This window comes from Octopus bimaculoides, chromosome 23 (assembly GCF_046866305.1).
Source record: "Octopus bimaculoides isolate indiv1 chromosome 23, ASM4686630v1, whole genome shotgun sequence".
Classification (NCBI taxonomy): Eukaryota; Metazoa; Mollusca; class Cephalopoda; order Octopoda; family Octopodidae; genus Octopus; species Octopus bimaculoides.
In genome coordinates this window covers 22,078,745-22,096,435 of record NC_142950.1, presented here as the reverse complement: position 1 = coordinate 22,096,435, position 17,691 = coordinate 22,078,745, and the positions used below count along the sequence as shown (strand labels likewise).

Genomic DNA, 17,691 nt, shown 5'->3' with positions numbered 1-17,691 from the left:
ACAAGGGGCTAAACACAGAGGGGACAAACAAGAACAGACAAACGGATTAAGTTGATGAGATCGACCCCAGTGCGTAACTGGTACTTAATTTATCAACCCTGAAAGGATGAAAGGCAGTGTCGACCTTGGCAGAATTTGAACTCAGAACGTAACGGCAGAAGAAATACCGCTAAGCATTTCGCTTGCTGTGCTAACGTTTCTGCCAGCTCGCAGCCTTTAGGGTGTAGATGCTGACTTAAAATCAATGTTCAGACTTTTCTTGTGTGTGTGCGTGGATACATATATATATATATATATATATATATATATATATATATATGTATCTTGTTTCAGTTATTAGACTGGAGTCATTTTGGGGCACTGCCTTGAAGAATTTTTAGTTGAATGAATCAACCCCAAAACTTATTATTTTTTAAGCTTAGCGCTTATTCTATCGGTCTCTTTTACAATTGTATGAAAAGAGAGAAAGTTGGATGGATAGAGTTAGAGGTGAATGCAGCGAACGGTGAACCCAGGTGGAGGCATGTTGTCATCATCATGTGAATGTATATAAAAGCCTTCTGAGATAAGCCTATGAAAATACACAACCCTTCAAGATAGATAAATGTGTTATAAATATACATTTATCTATGTTCCTGACCTTGGTTCTGCTTGGCAGCCAAAAAAAAAAAAGAAACAAACAAAAATAACAAATAAAACATTAACAATGTGTAAAGTGTATATGGAATTTTAAGTACTTTTTGGTGCCTGAGTAAATTCCATGCATAATTATCACATTGTAGAAAATTGGTTTTTATCTAACAAGTACTACCAGACATGGCTGATTGAATATAGAATCTTTGTACATAATTTTTTAAACTATGTTATATCTATCCATCTGTCCATCCATCTGTATGTATGTCTATCATCATCATCATCATCATCATCATCATCATTTAACGTCTGCTTTTTATGCTGGCATGGGTTGGACGGTTTGACTGAGGACTGGCAAGCCAGTAGGCTGCACCAGGCTCCAATCTGATCTGGCAAGGTTTCTATAGCTGGATGCCCTTCCTAACACCAACCACTCCAAGAGTGTAGTGGGTGATTTTTACATGCCACTGGCATGGGAACCAGTCAGGGGGCACTGACATCAACCACGTTTGGATGGTGCATTTATGTGCCATCAGCATGGAGAGCCAGTCAGGCGGCACTGGCATTGACCCATGCTCGAATGATGCCTATTACATGCCACCAGTACAGGTGCCAGTCAGGTGGCACTGACCACGACTGCAATTTCGATTTCATTTGACTCAACAGGTCTTCTCAAGCACATCATATAACCCAACACTTCAAAGGTACTTTTAAATGGGCCGGTTATGCAACACTGGCATCGGCCACGGCTGTGATCTCACTTTACTTGCCAGGTCTTCTCAATCACAGCATATCTCCAAAGGTCTCACTGTGTATATCTATAAAATGTATTTACCTATCTATGTTGTATATATTGTATGTGTATATAGCCAAACAAATCGACCCCTCCCCCCCCAGGACATATTTTTTAAGCCTATTACTTATTCTGTCATTCTCTTTTGTTGAACCATTAAATCATGGGGATATAAACACACCAACGCTTGTTGTCAAGCGGTGAGGGGGGGGGGGGGCACATAGACACAAAGACACACACAGACATACATACATACATACATACATATATATATATATATATATATATATATATATATATATGACTGGTTTCTTTCCGTCTACTAAATCCACTCAGAAGGCTTTGGTTGGCCCAAGGCTACAGTAAAAGACATTTGCCCAAGGTGTTACACAGTGGGAACCATGTCACACACCTGGAACCATGTGGTTGGGAAAGCAATCTCCTTATTTCTTTATTGTCCACAAGGGGCTACACAGAGAGGGGACAAACAAGGACAGACAAATGGATTAAGTCGATTATATCGACCCAGTGTGTAACTGGTACTTATTTAATCAACCCCGAAAGGATGAAAGGCAAAGTCAACCTCGGCAGAATTTGAACTCAGAACGTAGCGGCAGACAAAATACTGGTAAACATTTCGCCCGATGTGCTGATGTTTCTGCCAGCTCACTGCCTGGCAATCTTCTTACCACACACCCACGCCTGCACTTATGTGCATACACACACACATACACACAGAATCAGGCATGGCTGTGTAGTGAAGAAGCTCACCTTGCAACCACATGGTTTCAGGTTCAGTCCCACTACACAGCCCATTGGGCAAGTGTTCTGTAGCAAAGTTTGAGGCTCCCCATGAATTTGGCAAGTGGAGCCTGTGTGGAAGCCTGTCAGTAATAAATAAATATATCTTAATGTTTGTTTGTTTGTTTGTTTCCCTTCTCCCACCACCACAACTTGACAACTGGTGTTGGTTATGTTTGTTTTCATCTCTGTAACTTCACAGTTCAGCGAAAGAAACTGATAGAATAAGTACCAAATTAAAAAAAAAAAAATCAGGTGTGGCTCTGTTGTAAGAAGTTTGCTTCCCAACCACATAGTTTTGGGTTCAGTCCTACTGCATGGCACCTTAGGCCAGTGTCTTCTATTATAGCCATGGGCCAACCAAATCCTTGTTGAGTGGAATTTGATAGATGGAAACTGAAAGACGTCTATTTTATATGTGTGTGTATATATATATACATATATGTGTGTGTGTGTGTATCTGTTTGTCCCCCATGACTGCTTGACAACTGATGTTGGTGTGTATTATGTCCCTGTAACTTAGCAGTTTGGCAAAATAAACCGAAGGAATAAGTACCAGGCTTTAAAAATATATGTAGTGGGGTCAATTCACATGGCTAAAATTCTTCAAGGTGGTGCCCCAGTATGACCTCAGTTTAATGGCTCTAACAAGTAAAAGTTACCTTCCGGAGTCAGTTTGTTTGACTAAACCCTTCAAAACAGTCCTCCAGCATGACTGCAGTAAAAGAAATATATATATATATGGGAGAATTTACGAAAAAAAAACAACAGATGAGGACAGGTGGTGTAAACAACAAAAGGATGTATTAGTATAACGCTCGGGAATACAGAAAGTCTTTAACGTTTCGAGCTATGCTCTTCAACAGAAAGAATACGGAGAAAACACGGAGAAAAAAAATTCAGCGAATATATGTGTATATATATATATATATATATATATATATGTATATATATATATATGTTCATGTATATGTAGAGATATATATATATATTTACAACAAACTCTGGTGCAACTGAAGGAGAACATCAATAGAGAAATCAGAGAAGTGGGGTCTGAAACTCTTGAGGGTGTTATGGTGCAAGCTTTGGAAAGAGCACGGGCGTGCAAAGGGGAAAATGGCTGCCATTTAAGCGATGTCATTTTTCATATGTGATGTAGTGGTGTTGCAAAATTTGACTTATGTCCTTTATGTTGTATCAAAATTTCATGCATGCATTTGTAAAGTTAAGGAATTATTAAAAATTGAAACCCATCAGTGACTTTTGAGACACCCTGTATATATATATATATATGTGTGTGTATGTTTTTATTTCTATATGTGTATTACTGCAGTGCTTGTACTAATCTGTTTCTCTATTATTTTCTTTTCCCACTTATATTACAGGTATAGTGGTAAGACACAGAAGCAACTAATGGAATATGTCCGGGAGAATTATGTGAAGAAACGACCTTTTGAAAGGTTCGTTGATGATACTTCTTTCTCTCCTTGTTTTCTTTCCCCTTATTTTCTCTCTCACCCTTTTTCTATCCCTCTCATTTTCTGAGACCTTCTCTCTTCATCTCTTTCGCTCTCTCTCTCTCTCTCTCTCTCTCTCTCTCTCACTCTCTCTTTCTCTCTCTCTTTCTCTCTCTGTCTTGCTCTCTCATTTGTTTTCCTTTTTTCTTCCGATGTATTTATCTCTCTCCTGAGATGTGTATTAATATTAACACACATTCGCATGCATTTATATGTTTGTGTACAGAGGAAAAGAGATGCTTGTTTGTACATATACTACATACGGCCAGATTTGACTGTGCGCCTGGCTCATCTACATTCTTATACACATGTGTCTGTGTATGCATTTGCGCATACACTATTCTGCGCATGCATATTCTCAACTAGGCAACTTATGGTGTAGTTTAGTTAGCAATGTATACACACAAATCTATTCTATCCAAATATACATTTATACGAATACATACTTGGAAAGAACTAAAACAAGCACAAACACAAGCTTACAGTAAATGTAAGTTTTGTAAGGAGTAGGTTGTGGTGGTGGGGGTGGGGGCACAGAGAGTGGTGGAAGTGGCAGGGGGTGGGGGTGGTTGCAGATGATGGAAGCTAAAATCAATTTTCTTTTGTTACTTTGTATTTCAAGGTTTATTTGGCAATAAATCTGTCTTTCAATCCAAGAATATTGTGCATGGTGCCTTGCAGTCTCGAATGAAAACATGCACACATGATGTGCATATGTCGTGCGTACACAATGTAATGCATCTGTCATGGCATGCACCACACAAACACAACGTACTTACATACATCATGCGTACTTCTCAAATAAAAGAGGTTTTCATATTTTTCATCCATCTCTCCTCCTCCACCACTGCGGACCCCATTTTAGATGATTTTTGGCTTTTGAGATTTTCTTTTCTATTTTTTCTTTTCTTTTATCTTCTAATCCTCCCTTGTCTGATTTTTCTTAAGATTTTTCCTTCCACCATAACCAGAGTTAATTTAACTCTGTTTTTAAACTCCAGCATTAGACGCTGCTAGCAATGAAGTCTCTTCTTGCTTTGATATCAAAACCAAATCCACAAAACCAAATCTGGCTCAAAAGCTCATGTTTTAAGTGGTGGAAGAGTGTTGGCGCCTCACTATTAAATATTAGATGGATATAACGACAACAACAACAACTAAAAAGGTTACAGAGCCAGCAAGGAATTGGCCTGCTAGAAATAGCAGCTAAATTTCTCTTGTGGCTTTCCATCTGTAAAAAAGGTGAGGTAGAGGGTCAGTAGATAATGTAGTCTTAGATAATGTAGTCTTTAAGGTGGCGAGCTGGCAGAAACATTAGCACGCCAGGCGAAATGCTTAGCGGTATTTTGTCTGCCGTTATGTTCTGAGTTCAAATTCTGCCGAGGTCGACTTTGCCTTTCATCCTTTCGGGGTCGATAAATTAAGTACCAGTTATGCACTGGGGTCGATGTAATCGACTTAATCCATTTGTCTGTCCTTGTTTGTCCCCTCTATGTTTAGCCTCTTGTGGGCAATAAAGAAATAAGATAATGTAGTCTTAGATACATTACAGAGGCACATGGCGTAGTGGTTAGGGTGTCGGACTAATGATTGTAAGATTGTGGTTGCAATTCCTGGTCCGGGCGATACATTGCGTTCTTGAGCAAAACACTTCATTTCATGCTGCTTCAGTCCACTCAGCTGATAAAAAGGAGTAACCCTGTGATGGACCAGCATCCCATACAGTGGCAGGAGGAGGAATATATGCGCCACAGAAACCCAGAAACAGGCCCCATGTTCCTTACAGAGTATTAAAGATACACTACAGTAACTAATGAGAGTGGCTCTATGTGTCTGTCAACTTGCTAGAAGCAGTAGCTAAATCTCACTCACATCACTCTAACGATTTGAAAATGGAGAAAACTCATTAGGTATTTATAGTTTTAGAGACATTACAGGAGGTAATGAGAGTTTTGTATGTCTCTCTCAGTGTGATAAAAATAATGGTCAAAATCTCTTTTATGTTTGACTAAGATCATCGCTGGACCTGTGAATGATGTCTACATCTAGACAGTGTCTGTGTGTAGATGGTACCCATAGGTGGACAGTCATGGAAAACTGCAAAAATATTCTATAAATATTAGTTGTTGTTGTTGGTGGTGGTGGTGGCTATATTTCCTATTATTTAGCTGGTTTCTCCTCCTCTTCTGGAGTCTACTTATATATACATCATCATCATTTGCCATCTGGTTTCCATGCTGGCATGGGTTAGCTGGTTTGACTGGAGCTGCACCAGGTTCCAATCTGATTTGGCATGGTTTCTACAGCTGGATGCCCTTCCTAACGCCAACCACTCCAAGAGTGTAATGGGTGCCAGTTATGTAACGCCGGCATTGGCAATGACGACAATTTTATTTGGTTTGTAAAGTCTTTTCAAGCACAACACATCACCAAAGGTCTCAGTTACTTTGCATTGCCTCTACACACACACACATACAGGCAGGTGTCTTTTAGTTTCTATCTATCAAATCCACTGGTCTTAGTTGCCCTGCAGTGGGATTGAACCTAAAATCACATGGCTGGAAAGTAAGTTTCTCAACCTATGCCTGCTCTTATGGGTATATTATAATAAATTCATTCAGAAAAAAATCAAAACATATATATATATATATATATATATATATATATATATATATATATATATATATATATATACATACATACACATATATATATACACGTTTATATTTATATAAGGGCATTACTACAGAATAATGCCACACAACAGACTTCCCAAATAAACACATTTTAGTACCGAATGTAAGGAAAAACAACCCTCATAAGAAATCAACCTTTTTTTTAAAAAACTCAGCTATGTATCGACCGATTTCACAATTACCAGAATGAAATCTAATTTCCACTCGTCAGCATAGTATATTACCAAAATATATATAAATAAACAAAATCCTCACCTTACAAGAACGAACACCTTATGTATCCAACAAAGCAAAGGGAATGATGTTTATCTCTATACATCTCTGCAATATATATATATATATATTGTAGACAAAAACTAAGGAATGATCAGAGATGTTTTTTTTAAACTCTTCTAATACCGATCCGCCTCAGACTGTTCCTAATTCTATGATACAAATCTCCTGCTTAAAGCGATCATTATTAAAACTTCCCATTAAGATTTTATGTTAATTAATATTCTAAACACCAGCTTCCTTACAAAAAAGGTTATTTTACTAAAGTATTCATTATTAATCTGAGACTATGTATTTCAGCAGAAATATTGTAACAAAAGGGTTGAAGTGATCTAAATTAAAAAGCCTTCCATCAAAATTTGCTGTATTCCAAACACCAGCTAAATTAATGACAAACTTAGTTGACTAAATTCACCATTTCTAAAATTGATTGAAACACAAAGGCAGTGTATTCCAACAGAAATATGGTAACAAAAGGGTTAAACCAATTGAAAAAATTGTGAGTTAATAAAGTTATAAATATAAGAAAAAATAGTTCAAAGTTGAAATCCTTAGATTAACTTTATATCATTGATCTTTCCAGTATTGCCAGAATAAGTCATAATATTCTGAGCTTGATTTCATTAACTCATTAGCATTCAAACCAACTCTAGCCAGCCCAAATATTCAGCCTGTTTTATGTTAAAACTGACCAGATCTAACCTCTCACACCTACCCTACAATGTCATTCTAAAAATATACAAAATATACATAGGCACCCACTACACTCTGTAAAGTGGTTGGTGTTAGGAAGGATATCCAACTGTAGAAAACATGCCACAACAGACAACTGGAGTCTGGACAGCTCTCCCGGCTGGTCAGCTTCATGCCAACCCAAAACAGACATTAAAGGATGATGATAATTATATTAAGACATCATTGAAATGTCAAAGCTACAAGAGATTGCATGATAAATTCAGAACAATGGGAATAAATAGACATTACATTTGACAGAGTAATCTGAATGCTAAAGGGTTAAATGTGTCACCCCCCCCCCCCATATTCATTATTTTCAGGGCCTCAAGTGCTGTAGATTGAAATTGAAGCAGATGGAAGATATTTTTATTTAATAAAAAGGGGGGGGGGAATCGGGGGAAATGGAAATTAGATAAAAAAAAATAAGCAAATTAATAACATTTCTTATCTGTCTAATTATCTAAAATATTGTAAATCTCTAATCAAATATAACAGTAGAGGTGTCTAGTTTTATAAAATATCAATCTGAAACAGGGAAAATAATTGCTCATTACATTCTGCTGATAACGCCTACAACAGCACTAATTACATGAAGTGGGTGCAGATTTGCAAACATGGAGAACTGCCTGTCTTCTCCCTGACATCCACCCTCAAAAAAAAATATACCTTACCCCAGACCTGCATTTTAGTGCGGAACATTCCAAATGTAGGCTCTTAATCTCACAAGTTATATGCAGACACTGGAACCTGAAAGAAGCCCCTTGTGTGTGTGTGTGTGTGTGCATATAGGTGCAGGCATGGCTGTGTAGTAAGAAGCTTGTTTCCAGCCACAAGCTTCTAGGTTCAGTCCCACTGTGTGGCACCTTGGGCAAGTGTCTTCTACTATAGCCTCAGGCTGATCAATGCCTTGCGAGTAGACTTGACAGATGGAAACAGAAAGAAGCCTGTCAAATATCGATATCTATCTATCTATCTATCTATCTATCTATCTATCTATATATATATATATATATATATATATATATATATATATACACATGGGGGATAATTTACAAAGAAACAAAAGACGAAGACAGGTGGTGTAGACAACAAACAGATGTATTAGTATAACGCTCGGGAAGTGAAAAAGTCTTTAACGTTTTGAGCCTATGCTCTTCCACAGAAAGGAACACAGAAAGAAACAAGGAGAGAAAATAAAGAATGTGTAGTGGCTAGCGATCTATCATGGCGAATGTAAATATATATATATATATATATATATATAGAGAGAGAGAGAGAGAGAGAGAGAGAGAGAGAGAGAGAGATGTGTGTTTGTGATACATGTCTTTGTGTATGTGTCTGTCCCCCATCACCACTTGACAACTGGTGTTGGTGTGTTTACATCCCTGTATCTTAGCACTTTGGCAAAAGAGACCAATAGAATAAATGCCAGGCTTAAAGAAAAGAAAAAGAGTACTGGGGTGGATTCATTTGATTAAAATCGTTCAAAGTGGTACTCCAGCATGGCCACAGTCTAATGACTGAAAACAAGTAAAATATAAAAGATAACGTTGTTGAGGCTCAAATCCTTGCATGTGTTTCTCTCTCCTCCCCTTCTGCCTCTTTCTCTCTTCCTCTCCCTTTCTTCTCTCCCCCCTCCCTTTAACTCTCCTCTTCCTCCACTCCATCCCCACCCCCCCACTAATGTTCTATGGTTGATTATGTTTCTCTTTTACAATGCTGCTGTACATCTCATTATGGAAAAATCAGGAAGTAAGTAAACTAAACACCTTTGGTTCTTCTACGTTCTCTCATCCTCCTCTTCTCCTTCATCTTGTTCTCCTCTTTTATCTCTGTTCTCACTGAATTTATGTCCTAGCTGTTGCTTCTTTAAACTAAACTTTGGCACCACCAATTTTGGATTTCAGTTCTTTAATGTGTTTGTTGTTTTTCTTTTCCTGTTGTTTATGTTTATTATTATTATTTTTATTATTATCATTGTTATTTCATTTGCTGCTACACAGATCAACAGCTCGGTATGAGTTAACAGGAACATGTATGTGTGTGTGTGTGTGTGTGTGTGTGTGTGTGTGTGTATGTATATATATATATATATATATATATATATATATATATATATATATATGCTCCGGAAGCCAGTATGCTCCGGAAGCCAGTATGCTCCGTTGGATGTGTAATGTCAATGTAAATACCCGTCAGAGTGTAAGTATCTTGAGAGAAAAGCTGAACATTAGAAGCATCAGTTGTGGCGTGCAAGAGAGACGATTGCGCTGGTATGGACATGTGGTGAGAATGGAGGAGGATAGCTGCGTGAAAAAGTGCCACACCCTAACAGTTGAGGGAACCCGTGGAAGAGGTAGGCCCAGGAAGACCTGGGCTGAGGTGGTGAGGCAAGACCTTCGTACATTGGGCCTCACCGAGGCGATGACTACGGACCGAGACCTTTGGAAATGGGCTGTGCGTGAGAAGACCCGGCAAGCCAAGTAAGATCGTTGCCAGTGCCCCTGGACTGGTTCTTGTGCGGGTGGCACATGAGATGCACCATTTTGAGCGTGGCCGTTGCCAGTACCGCCTGACTGGCTCCTGTAGGATTTTCGAGCGAGATCGTTGCCAGTGCCCCTGGACTGGCTTGTGCGGGTGGCACATAAAAGACACCATTTCGAGCGTGGCCGTTTTCGTGCGGGTGACACGTAAAAGCACCCACTACACTCTCTGAGTGGTTGGCGTTAGGAAGGGCATCCAGCTGTAGAAACTCTGCCAAATCGGACTGGAGCCTGGTGTTGCCATCCGGTTTCACCAGTCCTCAGTCAAATCGTCCAACCCATGCTAGCATGGAAAGCGGACGTTAAACGATGATGATGATGATGATGATGATGATGATATATAGCAGAAGCAACAGAGTGACTTAAGAGCCAAGGGCTTCATGTGTAAGCACTTATCAAACTTATATAATACATGTCGGTATAAAATGTTATGCATAAATATTGGTATAACTGTGTGTGTATATATATATATATATATATATATATATATATATATATATATAAATTTAAATAATAATGGTGATAAATTGGATATTAGTTTAATTAACACCAATTTAAAACCAGTGGCCTAGCATAAAGAAAATTCTGGAAATTCAGAATAATTATATTACATACATGTGAGAAGGGATGACCACTAAGTGAACATCCATTACACTAGAAATCGATTTCTAGAGTAAAGGATGTCAACTTGTGGTCATCCCTTCTCACATGTACATATATGTATATATAGGTGCAGGCATGGCTGTGTAGCACCTTGAGTAAGAATCTTCTTCTGTAACCTCAGGCTAACCAGGGCCTTGTGAATGGATTTGGTACATGGAAACTGAAAGAAGCCCATTGTGTGTGTATGTGTATGTGTGTGTATATATATATATATATACATATATATATATATATATATATATATATATATATATAAAATGTATGTATGTATTTGTTTGTCCCCTCCCCTCATCACCATTTGATAACTGGTATTAATATGTTTACATCCCTGTAACTTAACGGTTTAGCAAAAGAAACTGATAGAATAAGTGGTGGGTTTAAAAATCAATCCTGGGGCCGATTTGTTCAGCTAAAACCTATCATGGCAGTGCTCCAGCATGGCTGCTGTCAAATGATTGAAACAAGTAAAAGAATAAAAGAATACACACACACACCGATATATATATATATATATATATATATATATATATATATATATATATATATATATATATATATATATATATATATATATAGGCAAATATTATACACACACATTCTTTCACTTTCTGCATATCAAATCTACTCACACATCTTTGGTTGAGCTGAGACAATGAAGAAAAAACATTTTCCCAAGGTGCCATGCAGTGGGATGGAACTTGAATCTACCCTGTTGCTAGGTAAATCTCTCAACCGCACAGTTACGCCTGATGTACACCTGAGATATTTTAATCCATTTTACAAATAATCAAGAATTTTAATAATTTAATAAAGTCGCTAGCTTTCATAATATTATTAAGCTAGTGTTTAGAACTTGAAAGATGATTTAAAATTATGATGGAACGTTTTAATATAAATTTCAAAACAAACACATGTACACACACATGTACACACACACACACACACATTTGTTTGTTTGCTATCAGAATATTAGCCCATATATTGTATATCTCGTATCCTATTTGTCATATCAATATCATACCCTCATGCTGATATCACATCCATCATAATGATATATCTTCCAGTATATTACACACATATATTTCTATGGGCTTGGCTGTCGTTGAGGCAGTTTTATCACATTTATTGAGATATAAATTGACATATATATATACATACTTACACACACACATATTTACATATGTATATATATAATATGATATATATTGTATTTCTTTCTCTAAGAAACACTTCTCTCCATTCCTCTATTCCACTGGTTTGCTGTTTCTCAAATCTGTCTTTCTTGAAACACATACAAACATACTTGCTTATCAGACAAACATATATTCCTGTACCATTATACACCTCACCCCATACACTTACATGCTCACACACACACACACGCCACAATTTATTTTTGGAATTTATCGACAAAGAAGGAAAAGACTCAGTATAAGAGAATATCTGTCACATATTGAAATCACGGTCTATTATAAATTCTTGGGGATTTGCCAAGAATTCCTTATCTAAGAGTTATGGCAGTATATAAGTTCAGTTTTTAACCCTTTGGCATCATGTTTCTGTTGAAATACACTGCCTTTGTTTCAATTGATTTTGAAAATAGTGAAGAATTTAGTAAAACAATTTTGTCATTATTCTTGGTGGTGTGAGATGGTAAGCTTGCAGAATTGTTAGCACACCAGGTAAAATGCTTAGTGACATTTTGTAGGTCTTTATGTTCTGAGTTCAAATTCCACTGAGGTTGACTTTGCATTTCATCCTTTTTGGGTTGATAAAATAAGTACCAGTTGAGAACTGGGGTCGATGTAATCAACTTATCCCCTCCCCCAAACTTGCTGGCCTTGTGCCAAATTTTGAAACTATTATTAAGCTGCTGTTTGAACACAAATTTACATGAAAGTTTGATGGAGGATGGTCTTAATTTAGATCAGTTTAACCATTTTCTTACCATTTTCTTGTTGGAATACAAAACCTTTTGTTTCAATTCTAAACTGGATTTTGAACCTAATCAACAATATCTTTAATGGAGAGTTTTAATTTAAATCACTTTAAAATAGGAAGATTGTATTATGGGACCAAGGGCAGGTGGGTTGGTATCAGTAATTTGTTGTTGATTAAATCTAGGTCAATGAAAGATGTTCCAGCCATGACCATCTCATCTACACATATATCTAAGCCTACACTTTCCAATGTAGTTCCTTCTTTTGAAAATAGTCAGGTGGTGGAATTTGAAAGAGATTTAACTGTTATATCTAGTAAGTTAAAACAACCATACAAGCATGGCTCTGTGGTTGAGAAGTTCACTTTTGAATCAAATGACTTCAAGTTCAGTCCCACTGTATAGCATTTTGGACATTTTCTGCTATAGCCTCAGGCTGACCAACTCTTCGTGAGTAGATTTGGTTGATGGAGACTGCAAAGAAACTTGTGTGCATACTCTATCTGTTTTCCTGTGTGTGAACATGTGTGTGTAATTGTCCCTTGTATGAGAATGTGTTTGTTTACGTATTTGTTGACACATCCGTATATTGTCCACTGACTGCATACTTTCAAAGCCATGTGGAATAACAAATCCCTTACTTGAAAAACAATTCCTCAATTCCATATCCATCTAACCCATGCTAGCACGGAAAAACAGACATAAAATGGAAACAAGCAAGTAAACAGAGTCTTCCACTTGTTGTCTTGTGACATTATTGAATTGTCAGGTAACATAGGAGATATTTATTGACAGAAGACAAAAAAAAGAGATGGATGCCAATTCAATGATGATGTTTGCTGATATTAACACACCACATGTAAAATGTGTAAATGTGTTAGATTGAATGTAGAATATTTTGTACATCTGCACAATAATTTCTATACTACATCTATAGTAAAGAAATTGCAATGGTAATTTTAACAGGCGGTCATTGATTAAAGAGAACTTAATGTATTAAGGTGTGGATGACGGATCCTTAGAGGAAACCAGAAAACAACGCCAGAGGTGATTGGAGTGGACAGTTGAAAAATTACCTATTGATGTTTCTTTATTGATCTGGGTTAATATTTCGCAGTGGTGTGTGTGTGTTGTCTGTTTGCTGCCATGTTTTTGTTCAATGCTTTTACTGTGATTTCCCAAACCTTAAAAAGACTATTTCTTGGTGTGACGGGATAGGGGAGGAACGTAGACGGAATGGTTGACTTGACTTTTTCAGAACGGTTCATAGGCATATGTTTTAGTATGTATGAGCATGTGTGCATACATACATACATACATATACACGCATACATACATGCATACAATAAATACATATATATATACATGTATGTGTGTATATATATATATATATGTGTGTGTGTGTGTGTGTGTGTGTATATATGTATATATATATATGTATATATATATATATATATATATATATATATATACCTACATGCATATCGATGCACACACACACATACACACACACATATATATATATATATATATATATATACACACATTCACACATATATACATACACATGCACGCATATATTTATATATATGTGCACACACACACACACACACACATGTGTGTATTTGTGTGTGGCTGGGTAGGATTTTTCAAAATGTCAGTAAGAGATTCCTCTCCATTCAGAAATTTAGCAGATTGGGTAAAAATTGTATAGGTGATAGATGGTGAGGTTGAAGGGTCATTTTTCATTTTATAATGGGTCAGGGTTCACTCTCTTACTGTGTAATAAACAGTTGTGTGCATTAAAACTGGCGAGGAAACCTTGTTCATGGTTGATTGACCTGCTGATAAGAAAATAGCTACCAAATACCTTCCTCAAATAAAGAAGGGCATGTTAGAGTATGTAGTCTTTGATACACTTGGCATCATCATCATCACTAACATTATCATCACTGTCATCACCATGGTTACCACCACTATCATCATCATTATCATCATCGTGTCCATTTCTCATTCAGGGTTACTACCTACCTAAACAAATCTCACTTGCATGTCGTAATTCTTGGCATGGTTTCTAGGAATGGGATCCCTTTCTTACACTGACATAATGCAGCACATGCTGGATGCATTTTGCATGGTGTCACCGCTGCATGTTACCATCGTCTTGGACCAATATCTGGAGAAAACGAAATCTGAATGGCCATGCTCAACCAGTTGAGCATGTCCCTCAGTAACTGACAATACGTGCATCTCTGATCATGAGCAGGAGTAGTGGGTGGGGGTCAAGATAGCCATGTGGTGAGAGGGATTCTTTGGGGTCTGAATAAATGTAACAGAAGCAAAGTTTGAAGGAAATATTAAACATTTTTCATACTTAGGAAATAACAGTTGCTACCCAAGGACAAAAATAGTGTTATATAGTGTAATTCTTAAGTTTTCCAAATCCCTGGAATTTTCGTTTTTACCTTCATTTTTATGCCTGTCTCTCCATGTTAGCAAGGTTTGCGTGGTTCTGTGGCAACCCATAACCCTGCCTCCCTTTCAGATCCAACAATAATAAAATGCTACCTTTGTTCTTATATAGTACACGTGTTCTTGTTATTTATTGTGGTTTCTACAGCTGGATGCCACCTGCAGCCCCCTAACATCACAATCACCACCACCATAGTGCCAGCCACCCTAGATGCACATACACACACACGCACAACCTAGCTCCAATCCTACGCCCTTCCTCCAAACACAAATGCACTTAACTCTACATTAACTCCACCCAGAGTCACTACCATCACCACTACTCTACCTTGGTATTTGATATTAATCTCAGATTTCTGAGATCAAATCTCACCTTTTTCTCGATTTTACCTTTCATTCCCCCGCCTCTTCACTCTGCAATCAATACACCCAAGCGTTAGGTACAACACAACAGCATATTACAGTTCAATATTTCTTTCTCCTGTTGGTGCCATGCCAAATATAAGAAATCATTAGTAACAGTCTTTGCCAACTTGAGAAATGCACAAAGCAAAGAAAAATACCAAAAGGAGAGATAAGTGTTATGTTATTTAGTTCCCATCCATTTCAAATTCTATGGCTGAGGGTCATTTGTGCTTTGTATTCCCTTCTGGGGTCGATAGCAATAAGTACCAGTTAGATATTGAGGTTGATTGAACTGGGTTGGTTACCTCATCCATGACAAATGCCTTGTCATCATCTTTCTATCTTTTATCCTTACTTGTTTCAGTTGTGAGTATGTGGCCATGCTGGGACACCACCTTGAAAAATTTTTAGTTGAATGAATTAACCCCTAATACTTATATTTTAAGCTTGGTACTTACTCTATCGGTACCTTTTGCCAAACTGGTAATTTATTGGGACATAAATACACCAAAACTTGTTGTCAAGTGGTGGTGGTGGTGGTGGTGGGGCAAGTACAAGCACAAAGACACACATACATGTGTGTGTGTGTATCTATCGATCTCTCTATATACATACATACCTACATACATACATACACACAACGAGCCTCTTTCCATTTCCGAGGCTATCATAGAAAACACCTGCCCAAGGTGCCATACTGTAGGAGTGAACTCAGAACTATGAGGTTGGGAACCAAGCTTCTTAACACTCAGCCACACCTGTGCCTATGAAACTTCATTAGAAAAAAATGCAATCCGTATATTTACAATGATATTGAGTACATGTATGAGTAAATGTGTTGGATTTGGTATTTTTTTAATTTTTTATTAATTCTTTCAACACAATTTAACTATCACATGTGTGCATGCGTGCACGCAAGCAGACACATGCAGCAATTCTTGTCTTTTTGCTATTTTTATGCTTTCCTACAATTGTAGTTTTATTGCAATCTGTAATATTCCATCTGTGTAATATATATTGGGTTGGCCAAAAATGTCTTCACTTTTTTTCTTAAGTGAAAATAAGACACAAGTTTTAAGTACAAACTTTTTTATTCAATCAATGATATAATTACAGTTTTGTTCCAGTATCTTCTGCCATCTTGTGGACAAATCCATTATCCCCCGCTTAAAGAATTTTCTGTCTTCATTGGTGAAAAACACTTCCAGGTGAATTTTTACACCCTCTTCAGAGTTGAAGGTTTGTCCATTCAATGAACTTTGAAGAGACTAAAATAGGTGGAAATCTGAAGGCACAAGGTTGGGTGAATATGGAGGGTGCTGCAAAACTTCCCAGCCAATCTCCAGTAACTTCTGCCATGGCTGTAAAAAAGTGTGCAGTCTGGCATTGTCATGATGAATGCCAATGCCCTTACAATTAGCAAGTACCAGATGTTTCAGGTGAATCACTGCATTCAGTTTGTCTAGCTGGTCACAGTACACACCTGAACTGATGGTCCTGTCTCAGGGGGTGAAAAAGCTCATAAGAGACAACACCCTTTCAAACCCACCAAATTGAAAGCATAACCTTCTTCAGGTAATGTCCTGCTTTGAAGGTTGTTTGTGGTGGCCTGCTGCATTTCCCTATGGTCATCTGCACTTCACATTGTTATAAACAGTCCATTTTTCATCCCCTGTAACGATGCTCTTTAAAAAATAATAGTTGTCATTGTTTCCCTGCAATGAATTGCAGATGGAAATCTGTCTATAAGGTGGCAAACTGGCAGAAACGTTAGCACGCCGGGCGAAATGCTCAGCGGTATTTCGTCTGCCGTTACGTTCTGAGTTCAAATTCCGCCGAGATCGACTTTGCCTTTCATCCTTTCAGGGTCGATAAATTAATTACCAGTTACGCACTAGGGTCACTATAATTGACTTAATTCCTTTGTCTGTCCTTGTGCATCCCCTCTATGTTTAGCCCCTTGTGGGCAGTAAAGAAATAGGAAATCTATTGGTTGAGCTTAATCTCATTCAATTGATGTGGGATTGAAACATCAAGCCTGCTGACTTAATCAGGTTGATGTAGATGGTTTTCAACACTTGATTTGGATATTTGAAGAATATTTGCAGTAATCCTTGTCATATAATGAGGGTTGATGTCAACTCTCTTCATTTTGTTGCTGTTAATCTCAGTTGGCTAACCAGAGCAAGGTACATCTTCAGCCAGGAAATTTCCTGATTGA

The 17,691-nt window shown here is 37.5% G+C and overlaps 1 protein-coding gene across 2 annotated transcripts in view; it reads left to right on the top strand.

The window, feature by feature from the left end:
* The window catches only part of LOC106867809 (FERM, ARHGEF and pleckstrin domain-containing protein 2), a 343,165-nt gene that overhangs the window by 227,977 nt on the left and 97,497 nt on the right, over positions 1 to 17,691 (top strand). For both annotated transcript variants that reach the window (XM_089340665.1, XM_089340664.1), the window contains exon 11: positions 3,613 to 3,687. In XM_089340665.1, coding sequence (XP_089196791.1) covers positions 3,613 to 3,687 — 75 coding nt within the window. The remainder of the gene's footprint in view (positions 1 to 3,612; positions 3,688 to 17,691) is intronic.